The sequence below is a fragment of the Sclerotinia sclerotiorum genome, genomic scaffold (assembly GCF_000146945.2).
Source record: "Sclerotinia sclerotiorum 1980 UF-70 scaffold_1 genomic scaffold, whole genome shotgun sequence".
NCBI lineage: Eukaryota > Fungi > Ascomycota > Leotiomycetes > Helotiales > Sclerotiniaceae > Sclerotinia > Sclerotinia sclerotiorum.
The window spans coordinates 2147650-2167526 of record NW_001820835.1 but is presented as its reverse complement, the minus strand read 5'-3'; the positions used below and the strand labels follow the sequence as shown (position 1 = coordinate 2167526).

The following is a 19877-nucleotide window of genomic DNA, read 5'->3' as shown; positions in this document are numbered from 1 at the left end:
AACTCAATGTGCTTTATGAGATTACATGAGCAGTAATCATAAACTGGACGAGAAACTAGAGACGAGCTGGCTCTACTCGAGTTGAAGTTGGACGATTCTCGTTATGTGCTTGGAATGAAGTCAGGCATCAAGGCCAAGTTGAAATTGTAAATGAGTATTTCTAATGGACAAAGGGTATGAGGGGGGATGAAGATTCTGCAGCAGCGAATGCCCAATCAGAGAAATGCATTTTCGATATATCAACAATGTATGACCTAAATTTAAGACTTGCTCGCTCCTCAGTGATCACCAAGATCGTAGTCAGAGACAAAAATCACAACGAGCAAGTGTATGCAACAAAATCCGCGCTACTGCAGGGTATTGCATCGGACCCTCGGAAGGATACGTGGAGTAACTGCTAAGGCACAATGACCACACCTCAATTTGTTCAGCTGAAAAACTCTCATCCCGGAGCAAAGGGTTTCTTTTCCGCGAGCCACACAGGAAGATTAAGCTTTATTTGAGCGGGACAGTGTTGGTCCTCACCTCCTGCCTGGTTGGAAGAATGTCACATGGGATAGGAAGATTCAATCGATTCGGAGCCAGAGAGCTCATTGGACAATTGGCATTTTCTAAAAAAAAATGTAGATAATGATACTGGTACTGGTACTCAAGTTCACCGTTGAACTTGAACAATTGGTTATTTAATTGGTTGAGACTCCAGAGTCAGCATTTTTGAAGCTGCACGACGATAATATTTCCTCTCTTTCGTCCGTATGCATCTCATCCATGCCCAGAGCTCCGCCTATCTCTACATCTTGATAATTAGACCTTGGAGACAAATGCTCATGAGGTCAACGGACATCGAATAGCTTTTTGATTGACGCGTTGACGTCCTCGCAAAAATAGTCCCCTACATGCCCGAATAGATGAAACTGGCAGGTCAATCCTGTAGTATTCAAAGCCACCAACGCAGGTTGTACCTTATTCCCCCCTCATTCTTTCCGATCCAGTGCTATAGTTAACCCGTACCCGAGGTCCGGGTTATGGTAGTGGTGGAAAAAGTTTATTATTAAAAGCGGCATTGACCCCGCAATACACTAGAGCTATGATGATTTGGTCTGTTTCTTTTCGACGACAACGTTTTTCTTAATCCTTGACTACATCCCGTCCAACAGATACTTTACACACATTATTGTCCTCGTGGATAGTGTCATGCAACTTGCTAAAAACAGCTCTATAGTTAGAACTCGACGATCAACGTTACGAGGGACCAAGGTTGTTGAGGATGGGAGCTCGAGAGGGGGCGGAATAGCTGGGGAGGGAATGTCGGTCTTTCATTTCTCAATAACTTTTTCATCAATTTGAATTTGATAGAAGTCTGTCATGTATTGGAGACCAAGAGTATTATCCGTGTCATACTCACAAATTAGTAACTCAATTAGATTTTCTTTTGACCCCAAGTGCTTGATTGGGACATTGAGAAATGGGCATTGGCTGCATCGTCTGCGGGGTAAACTGAAAGTATTCACGGCAGTTCGAGTTTCCCCACACCTACTACATTACATCTCCTCCTTTCCTGCCGTTCTGCTCGGAATACTCGATGGAGAGCGCTTCCCTTCTCCTCCTTATCTTTCTTGTATGTACGTATGGAGCAGTCAGCCTGCACCCTGAAATTTGCGCATCAATAAAAATTGGCATCCATCCAGTGGGGATGTCCTGGTGAGACAAGATGAGGGGTAGCAACGCTATCTATGGTTTGGTTGCTCTTGGTTCCTTGTTCCTCATGCTTATTGCGGTCTAGCTGACCAATGGCCTTTCAACGAGAATGCAATGTTACCATATACAGGGCGGAAATATAGCTAATGCCACAGCAATCCTCTGGAGAGGTTACTCCGATACATCCGGAATCGTAGAATATAAGATAACGAGAGTAGACAAAAAGCTTCGTTTTTTTCATCTTTAGTATAGCTTTGAACAGCTTTGGAAGTTCGAGTGATATCTAATATCAATAAATTTAAGTAAAACAGCCACGATGACGATCCCAGACGAGTTCGACATCATTGTTTGTGGTGGTGGAAGTACTGGTTGTGTAATTGCTGGCAGGTGTGTTCGAATCTTTTCAGATGTGGACTCTCATTGTTGAAGACTAACCGGCTTGCAGACTTGCTAACCTCGATCATAACCTTCAAGTTCTGCTCATTGAAGCTGGAGAGAGTAATCTCAACAACCCATGGGTGTTCCGTCCAGGAATCTGTAAGATAAGCGCCATGTCACTTCTGCTTTATCCCACTAACAATTTTTAGATCCTAGGAACATGAAATTGGACAGCAAAACAGCCTCATTTTACTATTCCCGACCATCAGAATGGCTAGCCGGTCGCAAAGCTGTCGTTCCATGCGCACATATCCTGGGTGGAGGTTCTTCTATAAACTTCATGATGTACACACGAGCGTCTGCTTCCGATTACGATGACTTCCAAGCCAAGGGATGGTCAACAAAGGAGCTTATTCCATTGATGAGAAAACACGAAACATATCAGCGGGCATGTAATAACAGGTTGGTGGATATATTCTCGAAGAAACCAGTTTTCTGACCTGTTCAGGGAACTTCATGGCTTTGATGGCCCGATTAAAGTCTCATTTGGAAATTACACTTACCCAATTACCCATGACTTCTTGCGTGCTGCGGAATCTCAGGGAATACCAACAACTGATGATTTGCAAGACCTTGTCACTGCACAGTAAGTTATATCCTTCATCAAGACGACAATATGCTTACAATGATACTACTAGTGGTGCCGAACATTGGCTCAAGTGGATCAATCGAGATGTAAGCAAATCTTGCTTCCCAGTTGAATAATTAACCTTACAGTTATCTCAGACCGGTCGTCGCAGTGACGCTGCCCATGCCTACGTTCACTCTACCAGGGCTGTACACTCGAACCTTCACCTCATGTGCAACACTAAGGTAGATAAAGTAATTATCGAGAACGGTCGAGCTGTTGGTGTACAAACTGTTCCAACGAAGCCGCTTCATCCAAATGTAAGTTATCTCCCAGAATAACCCAATTCATGCTGACTCGAATACTCCGATAGCAACGCCCACGAATTTTCCGTGCACGAAAACAAGTAGTTGTTTCAGGTGGGACACTCTCATCGCCGTTGATCTTGCAAAGAAGTGGTGTCGGTGACCCAAAGAAATTACATAAGGCTGGTGTCAAACCTATTGTTGACTTACCCGGTGTTGGTTTGAACTTTCAGGATCATTATCTGACATTCTCTGGTATGCATTCTTTATAGTTTTCAATCCTGTCATCTATGCTAATACTCTCAAGTCTACCGTGCTAAACCCGGAACTGAGAGTTTTGATGACTTTGCCAGAGGTGTTCCTGAGGTTCAAAAGGCTGTTTTCGACGAATGGAATCTCAAAGGGACCGGACCACTTGCCACAAATGGTATTGATGCCGGTGTGAAGATTCGCCCAACCGAGGAGGAGTTGAAAGAAATGGAGAGTTGGCCAACACCACATTTCAAATCAGGCTGGGATAGCTACTTCAAGAACAAGCCCGACAAGCCAGTGATGCACTACTCAGTTATTGCTGGTTGGTTTGGTGACCACATGTTGATGTAAGTTACCAATTCGACGACTTAGGAGATCAATCTGATTAATTATTAGGCCACCTGGAAACTTCTTTACCATGTTCCACTTCCTGGAATATCCATTCTCCCGTGGTCAAACTCATATCGTTTCTCCAGATCCTTATGAGGCACCAGACTTTGATGCTGGTTTCATGAATGATGAGAGAGACATGGCACCAATGGTTTGGGGATACATCAAATCTCGTAATACTCTCTCACAACCAGTGTACAAGATATCAAAGTTGAATGCTAACTCCCATAAACAGGTGAAACTGCCCGTCGTATGGATGCATATGCAGGAGAGGTACAGAACATGCATCCATTCTACGCATATGATTCGCCGGCTCGAGCCAAAGATATGGATTTGTTGACCACAAAGTCATACGCTCTTCCAGGCAATGTTACTGCAGGTATTCAACATGGTTCTGTAAGTTCTGTGTTCGATATTTTATACCTTCGTCCAAAGTACCATGCAGTACTAACAAGAACCAGTGGTCAGTGCCAGTTGAGCCAGGAAAGCCACCACAAATCTCCTACCTCAACAGTAACCAAAGAGACCTGCAACAAGACCTCAAGTATAGCAAAGAAGATATCAAGCATATCGAAGAATGGGTAAAGAGACATGTGGAGACAACATGGCATTCTCTTGGCGTAAGTAATTCCTCTCAAAACCCCACAAGAACTATAATCTAATTCAAATTAGACATGCTCTATGGCACCTCGTGAAGGAAACTCCATCGTCAAGCACGGTGTTCTTGACGAACGTCTCAATGTCCACGGTGTAAAAGGTCTCAAAGTCGCAGATCTTTCAATATGTCCTGATAATGTTGGATGCAACACCTGTATGTCATTCCATTAAGCTTTCTAAGATCATATCGACTAACAGCTATAGTCTCAACTGCTCTTCTCATCGGAGAGAAATGCTCCATGCTCGTTGCTGAAGATCTAGGTTATAGTGGTAAAGCGCTCGATATGAAGGTACCTAATTATCATGCTCCTGGTGAAATTAGCGCTATTGCTACTTCTCGCCTTTAACTTTATCTTAGATAGACTACGGAGGGCTACAGAGGTTATGAATGATATGACTAGGAGTTTAACGGGTTATTTTGCAGTTGACATTCTTTTGTTTGTATTTTTGTATGTATATTGGTAGTGGCGTACTGGTTATTTAAAGCATATTTTGACATTTGGTTCGAATGTTGAAGGAGTTTCTGATGTTGTTTCCTGCTATCATGATTTCGGTGTTGAAAAATGACATTTTGCTGTACAAATATAACGTGAATGTCGCAAGTGTATGACTTCTCTCCAAATGTAAATCAACGAATGAATTACCTTGCCGGTAAAGATGAGTTGATGAGTCGAGAAGTTTTGTGCAGTGTCTTGTAAGGTAGCTCCGAACGGTTTCTTGCTACGGTTTCTCTCTACAATATCTCCCTATGGTTTTTACGGTCCAAATTTGAATACCCACCTCTTCTTCTCCTTCTTCATCTACAATAGTATTTTGCTGGTTCAGCGATAATACGGCATGGCGATCACAATCATAATGTCTACTATTTAGTACTGCAGAGGAATAATCACGTACTAATAGAAGAATCTTCTACATATAACTTAATCTTACATTCGCATCTAAGAAACCACATATAATTAAACAAAAAGATTCCTCCTCCATTGTAATACTCGAATAAGTCGTCACATTATAGGAATAAAGTACAAAAATCTAAAATCTAAAAATCATCATAACGAATTTAATCTTACACCAATCTCCACACCCCCTCCCCCCCCCCCCCCCCCCCCCCCCCCTCAAAACAAAGAAGAAAAAGGAAAATGTGCAATCCAGCATCATACCTCTGTCACCACCGTCCTCCTCCTTCATCCCCAACCCTTTGGATCGGATGTCCTACGTACCCTACGCTTTCGTGTCGTTATGTTTTGATTCCTAGGAGTAGGACTTGTGAATTTGTATCTACGTCTAAGATTACATCCACAGCTGGAATTGCGGGTAATTTTACCACAGCTTTAATTTTAACTAGAACTAAACACCAACCCCAAAAAACATTCTGTCAACGCTGTCGCGAAAAATAGGGTATAGAAAATCTCTATGAAAGAGAAGTTACACGGAGAGTGGGGATGGTAGAAGGGATTTTGGGGTCGTTGAATGGTGGGGAGGGGAGTTTGAGGGAGATGGGGTTTAGATGTAGGTTGAGTGGGAGGGAGATTCAGGTGGGGATGGAGAGGGCGGAGGAGATGTTTGGGGGTGGGATTGTGACTCCTGAGGCTTGAAGGGGTGGGGAGGGGATGGAGATGGGAATGAGGAAATGGATATGCTGGTGGAGAGTTGGGGGGAATGGGGTGGGACGGGGGGAAAAGAGAATGGGGGAGGAAGGGATGAAGGATGATGAACGAGGTCGCTATCGAGATGGTCATGGGAATAACGTATAAATTTACAATAATTAATTACTAGGCAAGGTCTTGCTGTGATTGAGCTTAACTCCAGCAGATATTTTCGATATCCACTTATCCATCTATCCATTCATCGTTAGACCGAGCTCCAAACTCCAAACTCCATCTCTTCATTCTAATCACACCATTCGATACCCCAGAATTCAAGCTTCACTCAACCTAAATCTCCATACTACCCATCTACTTCCTTGTAGGTATTTAATAAGTGGTTAATAACTCACTTGATTTACTAATTGTAATTTTAATTTATTCAATTAATCACGTCACATCACGTCCCATTTTCCATATACCAAATATAAAACCCGAAAACATGACCGGAAGATCTGTATTTCTTGACGGCCACCGAATAGAAGATATTTATTCATTAAAAAGTATTATTAGTATGAACAAAATCTTTAATTAAAGTAAGTAGGTAATGCCCTAGTAAATTCTGTCCTATCCAATATCCCATCCCTAGGTATTCAACTATAATTTTCCCTCCTGAAAACCTCAGAAAGCCTCACAATATACACACAGATTCAGATATATTCTTTGCCACAATAGTCAACTCCTCAAACAGGACCAAAATATGTAAATAATTACAAATAGTAATATTCCCGCCCCCCGCCCACTCAATAACTTCGCCGAGTACGTCTCTCAAACTCCGCTAGGTTGTCTAAGGTAGCCCATTAATCGTAAAACTAGTCCGGGTGAAAGTCACTTGTTGCTCTAACTTGCGGTGAGAGTGTGTGCCACTATGGAAGAGGCGAGGACAGCAATGTTGAAGATTGAGGAGACGAGAAAGAGCAATATGGGTTCAGGCTGTGTAAGAGGTGAACGAGTGATTGACTACGGCAGGGAATGCTGAAGACGCATTTCTCTTTCTTTTGGGCCTGGAGTTGATATGCGAGATACTTTTCTGCTTTCTCATTGCCTTGAGATACATTGGTAAAAAATTGATTGAATCTTTGGTCTTGGTCAGCGATAAAGAAGGGAGTTGTTTTGGAGTCATAAGCGTGTATTCTTGTGGGTCCTCGGCAGTGCTTGCTTGGCAAGTGGAATTTTATTTCCACGTTATCATTACCCCTGAATACAATAATTGCATTTCCGAGCTTTCTCAGAATGGTTGATCGGAAAATTTGTCAATTATCAGCTAAGTTTCCTCCTCAGCTGTCTCGCTGATCAACTGCCGATGAGCCAAAACGTGTTTGATCTGCTTCTTTTCAAAGTATGAAATCGCCTATCGTATTGCTGTGGCGAACAGACAATTTCATTCTCTCAAACCTGCGACAAATGACACAAATTGAGCCTCAGCGCCTGAATCTCTCGCCAATCTATTCCGGAACCACATCCCCAAGGTGTTGAATGTACAGTGGCACTCGTAAATACCTTCTGTGCCCCAGATAGACATGCCAATTCCTTGCTCTCTCCATGCTTTTAAATTACTATCTCATTACGCGCAGCGAACAAATCAATTAGATCCCCAGAAATACCAGTACAGCTAGAATATGCGTAATATGGTACGCATAAGAGCAAACAGCAATTGCCCTCTTCAAGATTCCCGGTATTGCGAGAGGGTTAAGCAAAGGATTGGTATTAGAAGAATGATTAGAAAAGCTATCTTCTGCTAAGCGACATATCTGAGCAGCATTCCAAATTGCGGTACGAGGGTGCGGTGAAGAAATCCAACTACTTAGACGTGCTTTTGTCCTTTGCGTCGTTGAGCCGGCACCAGGTCGACATTTGAAGCAACATCCTTGTCGCTGTAAAAGCTTTAGGGGTGCGTGAACTGTGAGGACAGATATATGCCATAATAGTAGGTTCAATTGTGTAAATACGCAATCTTCGGTAATTTCAGTAGGGCTGACGTTTGGCTGCGATTGAGTATACCCTTAAATATTTGTGCGCCAGCGATCGAGATGAGCACTCTATCGACGAACCGGATCACTTCGCCTTGAGTCTGTTATTAATTCATCTGAATCACAACAGCAAAAGGCTTCACGAGCAGTTTCTCACGTTCCAACCTGTAGAGAACACAGCCCCAAATGGTAGTCGTTATTGGTCTGATGACACGAAGATGAGTCTATGTCACCAGCATCAATGATATCACACATGAGAAAACAGAATAGTGCTTTCTCGCGACCTGCAGGCTCATTCTATTGAAGTCTTCGTCTCTCTTCATCAGTTGCAGCTGTTCAAAGCTTTGTGGGTTTTGGAAGGGGAATGCTAATCTCCTGATAGCGAACAGATGGCGGGTAATCCATAAGAACGCTCAAGTGGGCATCTACCCTTAGACTAGAGAATGCAAGCCTGGCTTGTATCAGTATATGGTCTAGGATTATTAAATTTTTAATACATATGAAGCTGTTCTTGCAACAACCAGAGGTCAAATGGACAGTCTCCGAGTTCATAATATGTGTTTTGACCGTTGAAGATACCGGCATGGCGACAAGTTGACATTAAAGTACTGTTAAGATGAACAGCTCTTGAAGACACTTCTTTCGTATTCCTATCATGGTATTAGCATTGATTGATGAGTGCAAGATTTGTATTCCATTTTCGGCGGTTCAACTTACCAAAGGAGAAATACTGTATACAACACACAAAAGAAGGCCTTGAAGATTTTGAAGCGTCGACTGGTCAATCTCTTTGTCGAATGGGAGACTAGATTCCTGTGCAGTCAGATTAGTATCATGCACAATACTTCAAAAGAGCAATAATTACCAGTCGAGCTGCTAGTATCGCTTCGAACACAAGGAATGCAAGTTTTTCATGGTTGGTATTCCTAGCCCAGCCAATCCGCGAGCATGAGCATAGAACCTAATAAGATGGGCGAAGCATTTTGGGGACTGAACGTTGGAGCATGCAATATTGGCCAAGATGAATGAATTTCGATAAAATACATGTCCAACTTGTTAAAACAAGTTTCGAAGTCGCAGTCCTCACTCGACAATCGAGTACTCACAAGTTCCACTCATCTGTTACAGTCAAACCTGTTGATTACGAATATCTTGAATCACTCACTAGCGCTCTTACAGGACAGAATGCTGTGATATCCACTCTCAGCTCTAATGTCCTTGATAAACAACTTCTCCTCGTTAAAGCAGCAGCCAAAGCTCATGTAAAGCGCTTCATCCCTTCCGAGTTTGGTTCCAATACACAGAGAGAAAACACCGGAGCTTTGCCAGTTTTCTAGTCTAAAGTCGCTGCTCAAAATGTTCTCATGAAACATGTTTTAGATGGAATGTCATACACCATTGTGGTTAATGGCCCATTTTTTGACTGGGGTATCATGGTTGGGTTCATCATGAACGCAAAAGGAAAAAGAATCACCCTTTACGATGGTGGTGATCGGACTTCTAGCACTACCACCCTTCCCGACATTGGACGAGCCGTAGTCGGTGTACTAAAGCATCCAGAAGAGACGAAGAACCGTGCCGTCTATGTACAAAGTTACGCAACTACACTCAAAAACCTCGCTGCAGTCGGGAAGAAGGTTTTAGGATCGGATGGTTGGACTGAGAACGTTGCGTCCGTTGATGATATTGTGGCTGGTGCATGGGAAGAGTTGAATAAACCACAGCCAAACCCGGACAAATTCGCTATTCAATTCATCATAGAGAACCACCGGCAGCGCCGACTGGTGCCATTGCGCCAAACAGACCGAAGCTCAAATTTCGTTTCTTCCCGGGTGGAAAAGTGATGCCTAGCAAAACCACAATGTTCGGTATCATGAGACCACCACAAATTCCACAGAAGCCTCTCACAATGCACATAGATATCAAATTGTCGGAGAATCCACCACATAAAGCCCAAAGAGTCCACCAAACGCAACCAGCGGTAAAGACGTTTTTGTGACGATAGACCGCACCTAAACGACAGCCTGTAGTAATAATAGCATGTCAGTTACATCCATACGACCAAAATATAATACAGTCAGATGCATCTTACCACTCAGAACGAAAGTTCCTTGAGTTAAGGGGTATGAGGCAACAATCCAAACCGACTGAGCCTCTGTAGCACCCAAAGCTGCCTCGATAGCGAAACTAGAATTAATAGCAGCACCTAAAGGAATCATCTGAACCAGTTGGGTCAAGGTAATGAAAATCATGAAGATATTCTGTCTCAATGCACTGGGCACCCCACTTTTCGGTGGTGTATTGCTGCCATTTTCGAGAAAGTTATTGGCACTCGGAGGAGAGACAGCATAGGACTCCTTGTTGCTGCTATCTTCTGGCGCAGATGGTGTATGAGAAGACATTGGTAAAATACCCTGGCCACTGTCGTGCTCAGTCACTGATGAAGTGCTGTGCTTCATTGAGAACGAAGAATTGAAGAGATTTTTCCACCGGAAGTATGCAATTTAGATCAGACTTTCACTTCGAAGGGGAGACAGTTTGTTCGTAGATGATGGACTGGAGATTCTCAAATGCAGACATATCTACATGTTTCACTTACCTTTGGTGGAGGTTGAATGCAGCTCCAGCAACACTTGCTTACCTCACACGATTGAGACTTTCTTATATCAAGCCGAGGGGTTGTGTAGCCATGATTTCAGATATTCTCATCACTGACAACTTTAATAAATTGAAATTCTTTGATGTTGTTTTGGGATTCTAGATTTTCTGATGATATGTGGGATATGTGGGACATTTATGGGCTAGTCTTCATTAGGGTTAGCGCGTGCTTCTGTCTCTCTCCACAAACTTACACATTCCCGACACATCACACATATGCACGTCTTATCCTTTTTGCCTTTTACTGATCTTACACGAATATTTGGACAGCCATGGAGAGTTCCTAGGCAAGGATGGAAGAATCAGCATCTCATAATTTTCTGCGTGAGGCATGTGCCCAGCGGCAACATCCTCGAATACACAATATGACGAGATCCTTCTTGGAAAAGAAGTTCTTTTCAATGCGTTTGAGTTGGGTTATATTTCTTGATCAGTGGGCAAATAAATTTATCCCAGTATTATAGATTTCGATTGCAACATAGCAGCAGTGAAAGTTGACAGCCAACGCCGCTATCATGACATGTCCGCGGCTTATGTGCTCCGAAAAGCGGACGAGTAGGCTCATTTTATTCAGCCATATGCAATAATTTCCATAGCATCATTGAGCAAGACCGACTTGATGCTAAGGTAGCTGCAATTGTGGAGATGATTGGCGGCTTTCCCCTTTTGACTCCTTTGCAAACACTGGATAACATCTCCAAGGTGGTTGAGTGAGTATAGTCAGTTCTTGAACTTTGAGGGACTCAGTATCAATGATTTTTTTCATGCTTCCTACTCATTCTCTAATCATTCCGCAGTGTCACCAAAAACGATTGCTGTGCACTTGGCTGATCTACCGGTGGCTTAGTGTGGGTTGCGGTACTGGTGTTGCCACCGTCCAGATTGCTACACTATTACCCTCTACCACGATCTATGGTCTCGACCTAAGTCCGGTCCCAGAAGCATCAAAAGACATGGCGCCAGGTAACGTTGTTTGGGCTCAAGGAAACGCATTGGATGTTGACTACGACCAACCCGGCAACGACATAATGAGCCGCGAGATATTTACCCCCTGAGGACTAGATTACGTTTTCGGGCGCATGCTTTTTTTGGGTATCAATAATTGGCCAAAGTACTTCTCAATTACATCACATGCGTTGAGGTCTAGGGGCATTATTGAACACCAGGATCTGGACTGGAAGTTCTACCGTGCTGGGACGTCAGAATACGTGAGTGATGACTGGGAGTGGCGCAAAGCTGTTCTCTCCGGTGCCACAAAGTCAGGATTATCAACAACTTCTGGTTCCGACGCGGCACCTCTAATGCGAGATTGTGGTTTGGAGGTGATCAACGTTGAGACTTTCGAGTTTTCATTCGTTCCGTCAATCAAAACGCCCAAAAGCCAATCAATGGGGAGATATGTACAAGCTAAATCGATACCACAGTATCCAGAATTGCTTCGCAAAATGCTAGGAGCTTTTGGTATAACTGCTGAGAGGTTGGCAACATTGACAAAAGCATGTCTTCGTGATATTACTTCTGAGGAAGGATTGTATCAGAAGTATACTGTCACTGTTGCCAGAAAGCCATAGCCCCGGGGAACTTTTTCCATGCATAAATGCTTATACTCTGGCGAGATCAATATTTACGTGATGAGATTGTTCATTCCCAGTTTTTCTAGAATGCTTAGCCGTACTACCACTCATTCCTATTCTACGGAGCTTGCTGTGTTTTGATGAACAATACAGATGAAGTCTATGACCTCCACTTGCACTCTTAACCTATTGGATCATCTGGGCCACTTGGAATGTTGTTTCTCATGTCTTGTTAGGCCACGTACATTGGCAGATCCAGATGTTTATCGCAATGTTCCGGGAACATTTCACAATCATTGAAGTAACATTCTCACTCCTTTACGCGTATTTTTTCTTGACTTCCGCCACGATATCAACTAGTAATCCTGAACTTTCTTGCGCATGTTTCTCCAGTGTCGGGTCATAACATAAAACTCTCTATAATCTCAGCAAAACTTCATGCATTTTTGTTCGTTTTACTAAAAATCATCCCGTTTCACTATTTAATCACCGCTTGAGCCCTCTAGCCGAATGTATGATTAGAACAGCAGCCTTCAATTTATTGCTGTCAGCTGGGTCTAGCAATTTGAAAGGCTAAGAATGTGTCATTTTCTCATATAGGTATCGTGTATACCATGAACATGCAGGGAGTCGGAAATAGAAGCCCACATAACCTTTCATATACTTCAGAAATTTCATCATCTCTCGTTACTCGGTATATACAGACGCTCTTGCCTAATTCATGTCTCATATATACATAAATCTTCTATTTTCATTTCTTACTCCGCATGGATCAGTCGCGAACCTCAAGATGTCAACAATGGCACTTGTCTTTATTGAGACTTACACGAGCATTCTAGAAATTATTGACTCATTTAAAACAACCAAAATTGCCAGTTCGTGGTTCGGCCGGTAGGTTGCGCACAATTTTTTGTTAAAAGAGCCTCGTCTTGGCCAAGCATCCCATGTATATATATATTTTTGCCCATTAGTTGTTACCTGTTCTGGATGCTTCGGAATACATATAAAAATGGTTACCAGCACCAGTGTTCTCTTAGACGAGATCCAGTATCCGATCCAAGTAGTTTGATCTTGGCGAGGCTAATTTTGCGGACAACAAACTATCTTTGATCGAAAGGTCGTTCAACTTACTTACTAAGTGATACCAACCATTGTCTTAGCAATTCAGGCTGAACATCGTTAACTGTGTTTGGTAGTTGTTCAACATTGAAGTTGCTTTTGCAATTGTTTCTATTTAACATTAATTCACTGACATAATTCTTTTGGGATAATAACAAACTAAGCTCAGATCATCTATGCACTCCTGGCCGGCATTATCTCTTTCGACAAAGCATTTTTGTTCCGCTAAGTCTACGTTGTTTACGACACACAATATGCTATGTCACTATGTCTCGTTGCATCCTTTCGAAAGGAAGTTTCTAAATGATGGCATTAGCTTACATTCCAGTGAGGTTTCAGTATTGGCCTAAGCCAGGACAGATGTTTCCACGAGACCAAGTGTTCTTCGGTCCTTCGCTAAATTTTCCCATCCTTTCTCCATTTCAAGAGGCCATTTCCTCAGAAACATGTCGAAGGATTCTTCAGATCAACGAATAGCGCTGACTCGGCCTATGTAGGATAAGACTTAATTTTAGATCGGATTAAGCTTATCCATCTACTTAGGAAGTATGGCACGACTTCAGGAGTTATAACGGTTCATGATCCCAAGTGGAACGTTCTCTCGGAGGCTTGCTAGCATTCTGGGCATTCGAATTGATCTCACTCCCAGGATTATCGTGTCATCATCAATCCAATTGGAAGTATAACGGATATGCGATCCAGTTAAGACAACGTCTTAATACGCCTACCGTATCGATGAAGTTTTTCGTAAGCTCGTGTGGAATTTGTTGTGATGAATGGATAGACGTACGGGTATTCCATTCAAATAATGCTTACTGAATTCATCATCATCCAAGTTCATACATGATTATTGAGGCAATTTCTCCTTTCAATCCAATCAAAATGAAAGCCGTAGTTACACAGAAAATGCATCCATCAAAGGGGCTTACGCGAATATAGGTTCTACATGCGGCTTGTAATCAGTATAAAAGCCAGGCTCCGCAAGTAGACTTGCATCTAGGATCGGCGGATTATATGATTTTAGGCGTGATTCTATAATTTCAAAAATTTTATGCATTTAGAGCTTGATGAAATATTATGCTAAAATTATGCTCTACTTTTTGAGCTATTGAGTCCTACAGGGTAAACGAAAGTGGATCGATATTTAGGGCCTTTTTTAGGTAGGCGCCAAAATATTTAGTAGGGAGAAATCAATTAATTTTTCTCCTCCGAAAATATGCTTTAAAGTTCCCCATTTCAATATGCAGGTACATACTTGACCTGCCTGATAATACATATTTATATTTATATTGAATTGACGAATATACATAATTATATCATCACAGATCGCCCGACCCTACGTGCATCAACCCTCACCCCTTCTATTGTAGATCTTATCCATATCCTTATTCTGACAACACCTTGCTTCGGACTCCCATTTAACAAGGATACTCCAAATTTCAACAGAGGAGTTATTCATCATAACTCTCTGCAAGATGCTCGAAATTATCCTCTTAATCGGCGCCTTAGCGTACACAATTGCCTATGCTTCGGCACGTTTAACCCGGATCTGTAGCACACGCATGAAAGTCCCCGTACCAGTGGTAGTCCCAATCCAAGGTAAGGTGAAGGAAAAGATTGATGAGAATGAAAATGTCTCAAAATATCAAGCTTTGAGAAATCTACGAGATCAACACGAAGTTGCTGCTGTTATGTCAAGATTGATTGATGAAGATGGTGCAGGAGCTTGGCCTCCGAACGCAAATCATGATTCCTGGCCCATAGCCCTGAGTCCCTATAGGGAAGTTTACTTCCAGCTTATCCCAATTCTTTCTGCGGCTCCACCTTCACTGGATGATGATGTCAATAACGAGAGACGCAAAAAGTATCGATCTATTATGCGCAAGTCGTTGATGGAAAAGGTTAATATTCCGCAGGTTGTAGCCATCATGGCTGCAGTGGAAGCAGGAAATTGGGATCTCTTTCCGAGAGATGCATATAATGGCTTTTATTGCTGCGTTGCAGTTTGTCGTCATGCATACAGGTATGGTCTCTTAATTTAATAACCAATTTTTTCTAAGGGTCTGCAGATGGGCAACTATTCCTGTCGTCAAGGTCGCTCAGCTAGAGAAGATTGTCGAATTTCCATCTGAGCTCGACGCTCCCTGGCCATATCTCCAGCGAAATTTCGGTGTGGATGGCGATGCAGGAAACAATACCTCTAATGTTTTGCTTAACTTCAATACGAGAGGGGAAAGGATATACAGAATCAATGTTGGAATGTCGGACTTGATAAGATCATCCGAGGAAGTTTTCTTCCAAATGTTCTATGACCTTGAAGTAGTCGTAAGTACTCCTGACTATCGTTTCCAATCTACCCCATCCATCTTCTCATATCTACAGGCTTTCCCCATCTATCATGAAATGGTCCTTTCGATCCTCGCATACACCTCCTCTAGCCCAAACACGTGCCTTCCCCACTTCCGTACTATCAACACTCGTCTACGCGATCTCTTCCTTGTTTTCTACGAAAACCTTACTAAATCTCGTGTCTCGCATTCCGTCTGGCTTTCGTACATTCAAGGATTTCAAGGATGGGGTGTTGGCAAGATGGTCAATGGGGAGTATGTGAAGTACGATGGGCTTTCTGGAAACCACGTGCTATTTTTCCAAGCATTAGATGCGTTTTTGGGGATGGATAGATATCTGAGTGATGAGAACATGGAGAGATACATACCGATTAGACAAAGGGAGTTATGTTTGGCACTTAAGAAATATAGTTTTGTGAAAGGGTTGGGAGAAAAGGGATACAGTGAGATAGAAGAAGAGTTTGCGAAGATGGTTAATCAGTTGAAGGTATTTATTTCAATATTCAATTCGATCACTCCATCTCTCTTGTTTTAGTAGTTCTTGTACTAACATACCATCATCAGGTATTTCGCTCAGCCCATCGCGCACGCGTAATGTCCTATCTCCAAGAACCTGCCCCCGAACGTCTGGTAATGACAGCTGGTAAATCCGTTCTTGAATACTCAAACACGAAAGGCCTGGCAGATTCTTTGAAGCCGCTAGATGATATGTTAGCAACTAGGTTAAGAGAAACTTCTAACATTGGAGCTGCTTGTGTCAGAGCTTGACGCGGTTATGGAAAGACTTAGGACTTATAGTAAAATAGGCTTGGGATAAATTATGGATTGGATACACCTATAGAAACATGCTGCAATGCAACAAATGGACTTCGGGTACTTTCTCGTGTTCTTGATACCTAGAAATGATCTTAATTTTAATTTTACCTCGACTTCCTTCTCTGCAGAGCTTCTTCTTGCTCCCGTCAGCATTATTTGGCGCTCTGTTTGCCCAGTAAATGCACCCATAATGTTTCATCACTTTGAGTGAGCTTGTGGTAAACTTTAATGCATATTGCTTACAACATACATCAATCAGTCGATGTTGAGAGTTATCAAGTAGGTCGTTGTAGCGGGATACTAAACTGATGCACCATTTAGACTAGAACAGCTCATAGCATTTTTAAAATTTCCGGTAATCCACTTTACTATGCAAAATGATAAAAGGAGAAAAGAATTCTGATGTATATCGGGACATTTATATTTCGATTAAAGCCTATGGAGTCCTGAATCCTGATTCACTACACTAGAACCATCTCAGGTCAGAATTTTCTAGTAATGTGGAGGGTGTGCGGCACCAGCGTAATTCTTGAAATAAATACACTTGCTACTAACAGCCTTACAAGTGCCATGACTTGGGACCGAATGACATAGACAGCACTGCATGTTTTGCTCACAGAAGCACTAAAGTCTAGTACCCCCTTTTCGGACCACCCCTCATTCTGAATTTCTGACCATCATTTTACACCAAAAATCGTGATTTTCACCTGTTAATAACTTTACAACCAATCAATAGAGTTTGATGAATTTTGAACTAGAAATTCATTATATGATTATTAGTGAATTCCGAATATTTCAGAATTTTTAATCAAGCCTAAGTTGAGATGAGAGTTATCTATGAAGACTTTTAGTGAATATAATTACTACTATCGCCCTATCCACGAACGAGTTGTGAAATTAAACTTATAAGTATCATATATCCAGGATACCTTGGCTGTAAATAACTCGGGGCAATGAACCTGCGATAAAGAACTTGGTGTGAGAATAAATGGTTGATATAGGTGATATATAATTGGAGCAACCTTGTGAAGTGATTTAAGGGCCGAATAACCGAGGAGATATCTGTAGAACCTCATCTTGAAATTTTCAACTAAAAGCTGTATAGAATTTACGATTATGCTTCCCTGGTGGCAACGTAAAGCTGTGTGTTCCGCTATCATCATAGATGTGTGCTTGCAGTGTGACATTTTATAGCTCGTAGATATTTTATCTCCTAATATCATTATAAGAGATCATTTATATAAGGTAATATCTATGTTAGATTCACTTGATAGTCTATGGGAAGATTTTCTTTATGGACTTAGGCGGTTTTTGGGAGCAAAAAATATGCTAGCATATATAATATTTGTAATATTCAACTGCTCGCGGCGAATTCTCTATTATCTGTTTGGCAGGATAATATATATTAGCATTTGATGTATTCTGATTGGTAGAAAAATAGATTCGTAGCCGTTGAATGCTTCAATAGAACCTCTTTTTCAGAATTCAGCATATTCAGCATATGATCAAATTTGATTGGTGGTATTTGAATGTTACCATTCGATATTCAATTAGTGATTTCTGCCAAGCACTTTTCACATCAATATTCAAATGATAGCATTCGAATACCACATATGCTGGCACATTTTTTTGCTCCCAAACAGGCCCTTATATTAGAAACCAGTCTTCTACCATCAAGACTCTAAATTAGTTATATATTCACATGGAAGGATTCTCGCGGAATTATATATAGCATTCATTACAAGGTTCAAAAATAACATACCATACATCCTCAAGCACTACCAGTAATCTTTCTATCAATTCTCGGCTCGTGAATCCTCAATTTTAACCCCCTAAAAATTCTAATCTAATTTAATGGAAGATTAAATAAAAGACAGTCCCAAGATCCTAGGTTATCTACAGCATCCATCCTCCCACAGGTAATTATTTTACACAAATCCTCTCAACGACATCCACAATCCAATACATCGTTAAGAACCCCAATTACCCTTGCCCTGAACCTATTCCTAAACCTCTAACATCATATTCCACAAAGATAGCCCTCTTCAACAATACTCCCACAAAAATTAATATGCATCTCATAAGATCTCTACCCAATTAGAAAATTTACCCAAATGGAAGCGGTCCCCTATTTGGTCTCGGTAAAATTTCACCACCATTCATATAATAAACGTGCATTTCTGATTCTACTGAAAATCTTATAAGCATCATTGTTATAAGTAGGCCGTCTATGATTCATCACGGTAAAGATTGACCACTCTAGCCATAATTAATTTTTTCCACAGTGTCATTACTTAGTCTTTGACTGTCCTCGCTCATAAATTCTCTAGCGCCCTCATGTGAATAGCTCAGATAGTATAGTGACTCATTCACATCGAGTTAATTATCTTATATTTCAGTACCTACTTGAAGTATTAATACCTACTAGATCTGTTTACGTATACCTCGAGAATCTTTTCAAAAATATATCCATTGCTTCCATTCCTGTTATCAAAAAAGTCTACTATTACCTTCAGCTCTCCTCCAAGTCCTCGTGTGTTACCTAAAACTCAACACGACTCATTCAACTCTAAAATTATGGTCGTTCTACCCGATCCCACAAGGTAACAATCCCACATCTCCATCTATTTTCTTCTCTCCTTTCTTCTAATCCCAAAAATCCATCACTAAGCGACAAATGGCTATTTTTCAGACACGTATATTTACGACAAGATAGTTTGAACCCAATATCCAAATCTAGACATCGACATCAACATCGACATCGACAACGAGCACGCGATGGAACAATTCGACTCTGGAAGTACTATCTACCCCTGAAAACCCAAAAGGGTCAATTTAAATTCGTGCTATTTCTTCAACGTTTAATAACTATGGTGGAAGAAAATTATCATCATCGTCATCGACATCGACATCACCACAGCCATAAATGGAAAGTTAGTTCCCCAATTGAGGATAGGTATTATCAGAGTATACGAGATTTATCAGGATAGGGGGAAGATGAGAATCTGATGAGTGGGGAGTGGAAGAAAGTGGTTCAGAGGGGAATAGGGAGGAAGCGAGGCGAGAGAGGAGGGGGGCGGAAAAAATACATTTGGAGAGGAATGAGAGGGAAAGGGAGAAGGGATATATATGGCGTGGATATCATGATGGGGAACTAGAAGAAGGAAGAGAAAGAATTGTAAGCTACGAATTTTCCAAAGACGATACACACACCAAGCAACCCGTACCTCAAAAAAAAAAAAAACCTCAACCCCCAAAGGAAAAGCCCTTCTGAAAAAAACGCCCAAATGGATAATCTGCACCCGCGACACCAACCACTGTCCCCGCACACACGAAATGGTAAGATGTAACAAACGTTGCGGTCTCACATCCTGCAATGATAAAGCCCATCATTGTCAAAAATATACATTGATTGAATGTTCTGATCCCGAATGTGCGAAAAAT

General features: G+C 41.7%; 9 protein-coding genes across 9 annotated transcripts; 7 read left to right on the top strand and 2 right to left on the bottom strand.

The window, feature by feature from the left end:
* Positions 1-407: 407 nt before the first annotated feature.
* Positions 408-503, top strand: SS1G_00841 (predicted protein; the record flags this gene model as incomplete). Its single annotated transcript, XM_001598702.1, has 1 exon — positions 408-503. One exon carries the CDS (start codon positions 408-410, stop codon positions 501-503), a length of 96 nt encoding a protein of 31 aa, XP_001598752.1.
* Positions 504-2014: 1511 nt separating this feature from the next.
* SS1G_00840 (conserved hypothetical protein) lies at positions 2015-4655 on the top strand (the record flags this gene model as incomplete). The annotated part of the gene is made up of 13 exons (XM_001598701.1): positions 2015-2085; positions 2144-2235; positions 2286-2538; positions 2585-2722; positions 2775-2811; positions 2863-3024; positions 3078-3264; positions 3317-3608; positions 3658-3824; positions 3887-4047; positions 4113-4271; positions 4324-4462; positions 4513-4655. 13 exons carry the CDS (start codon positions 2015-2017, stop codon positions 4653-4655), a joined length of 2001 nt encoding a protein of 666 aa, XP_001598751.1.
* A 1092-nt stretch (positions 4656-5747) lies between these two features.
* SS1G_00839 (predicted protein) lies at positions 5748-5900 on the top strand (the record flags this gene model as incomplete). The annotated part of the gene is made up of 1 exon (XM_001598700.1): positions 5748-5900. One exon carries the CDS (start codon positions 5748-5750, stop codon positions 5898-5900), a length of 153 nt encoding a protein of 50 aa, XP_001598750.1.
* Positions 5901-6816: 916 nt separating this feature from the next.
* On the top strand, positions 6817-6927 carry SS1G_00838 (predicted protein; the record flags this gene model as incomplete). Its single annotated transcript, XM_001598699.1, has 1 exon — positions 6817-6927. The coding sequence occupies one exon, from the start codon at positions 6817-6819 to the stop codon at positions 6925-6927; it is 111 nt and encodes a 36-aa protein (XP_001598749.1).
* A 1481-nt stretch (positions 6928-8408) lies between these two features.
* Positions 8409-9180, bottom strand: SS1G_00837 (hypothetical protein; the record flags this gene model as incomplete). Its single annotated transcript, XM_001598698.1, has 3 exons — positions 8409-8568; positions 8636-8723; positions 9084-9180. 3 exons carry the CDS (start codon positions 9178-9180, stop codon positions 8409-8411), a joined length of 345 nt encoding a protein of 114 aa, XP_001598748.1.
* A 493-nt stretch (positions 9181-9673) lies between these two features.
* SS1G_00836 (hypothetical protein) lies at positions 9674-10377 on the bottom strand (the record flags this gene model as incomplete). The annotated part of the gene is made up of 2 exons (XM_001598697.1): positions 9674-9942; positions 10011-10377. The coding sequence occupies 2 exons, from the start codon at positions 10375-10377 to the stop codon at positions 9674-9676; spliced, it is 636 nt and encodes a 211-aa protein (XP_001598747.1).
* Positions 10378-11096: 719 nt separating this feature from the next.
* On the top strand, positions 11097-11631 carry SS1G_00835 (predicted protein; the record flags this gene model as incomplete). The annotated part of the gene is made up of 3 exons (XM_001598696.1): positions 11097-11131; positions 11173-11286; positions 11424-11631. 3 exons carry the CDS (start codon positions 11097-11099, stop codon positions 11629-11631), a joined length of 357 nt encoding a protein of 118 aa, XP_001598746.1.
* Positions 11632-12021: 390 nt separating this feature from the next.
* On the top strand, positions 12022-12147 carry SS1G_00834 (predicted protein; the record flags this gene model as incomplete). Its single annotated transcript, XM_001598695.1, has 1 exon — positions 12022-12147. One exon carries the CDS (start codon positions 12022-12024, stop codon positions 12145-12147), a length of 126 nt encoding a protein of 41 aa, XP_001598745.1.
* A 2597-nt stretch (positions 12148-14744) lies between these two features.
* SS1G_00833 (predicted protein) lies at positions 14745-16385 on the top strand (the record flags this gene model as incomplete). The annotated part of the gene is made up of 4 exons (XM_001598694.1): positions 14745-15292; positions 15339-15594; positions 15652-16104; positions 16182-16385. 4 exons carry the CDS (start codon positions 14745-14747, stop codon positions 16383-16385), a joined length of 1461 nt encoding a protein of 486 aa, XP_001598744.1.
* Positions 16386-19877: the final 3492 nt, after the last annotated feature.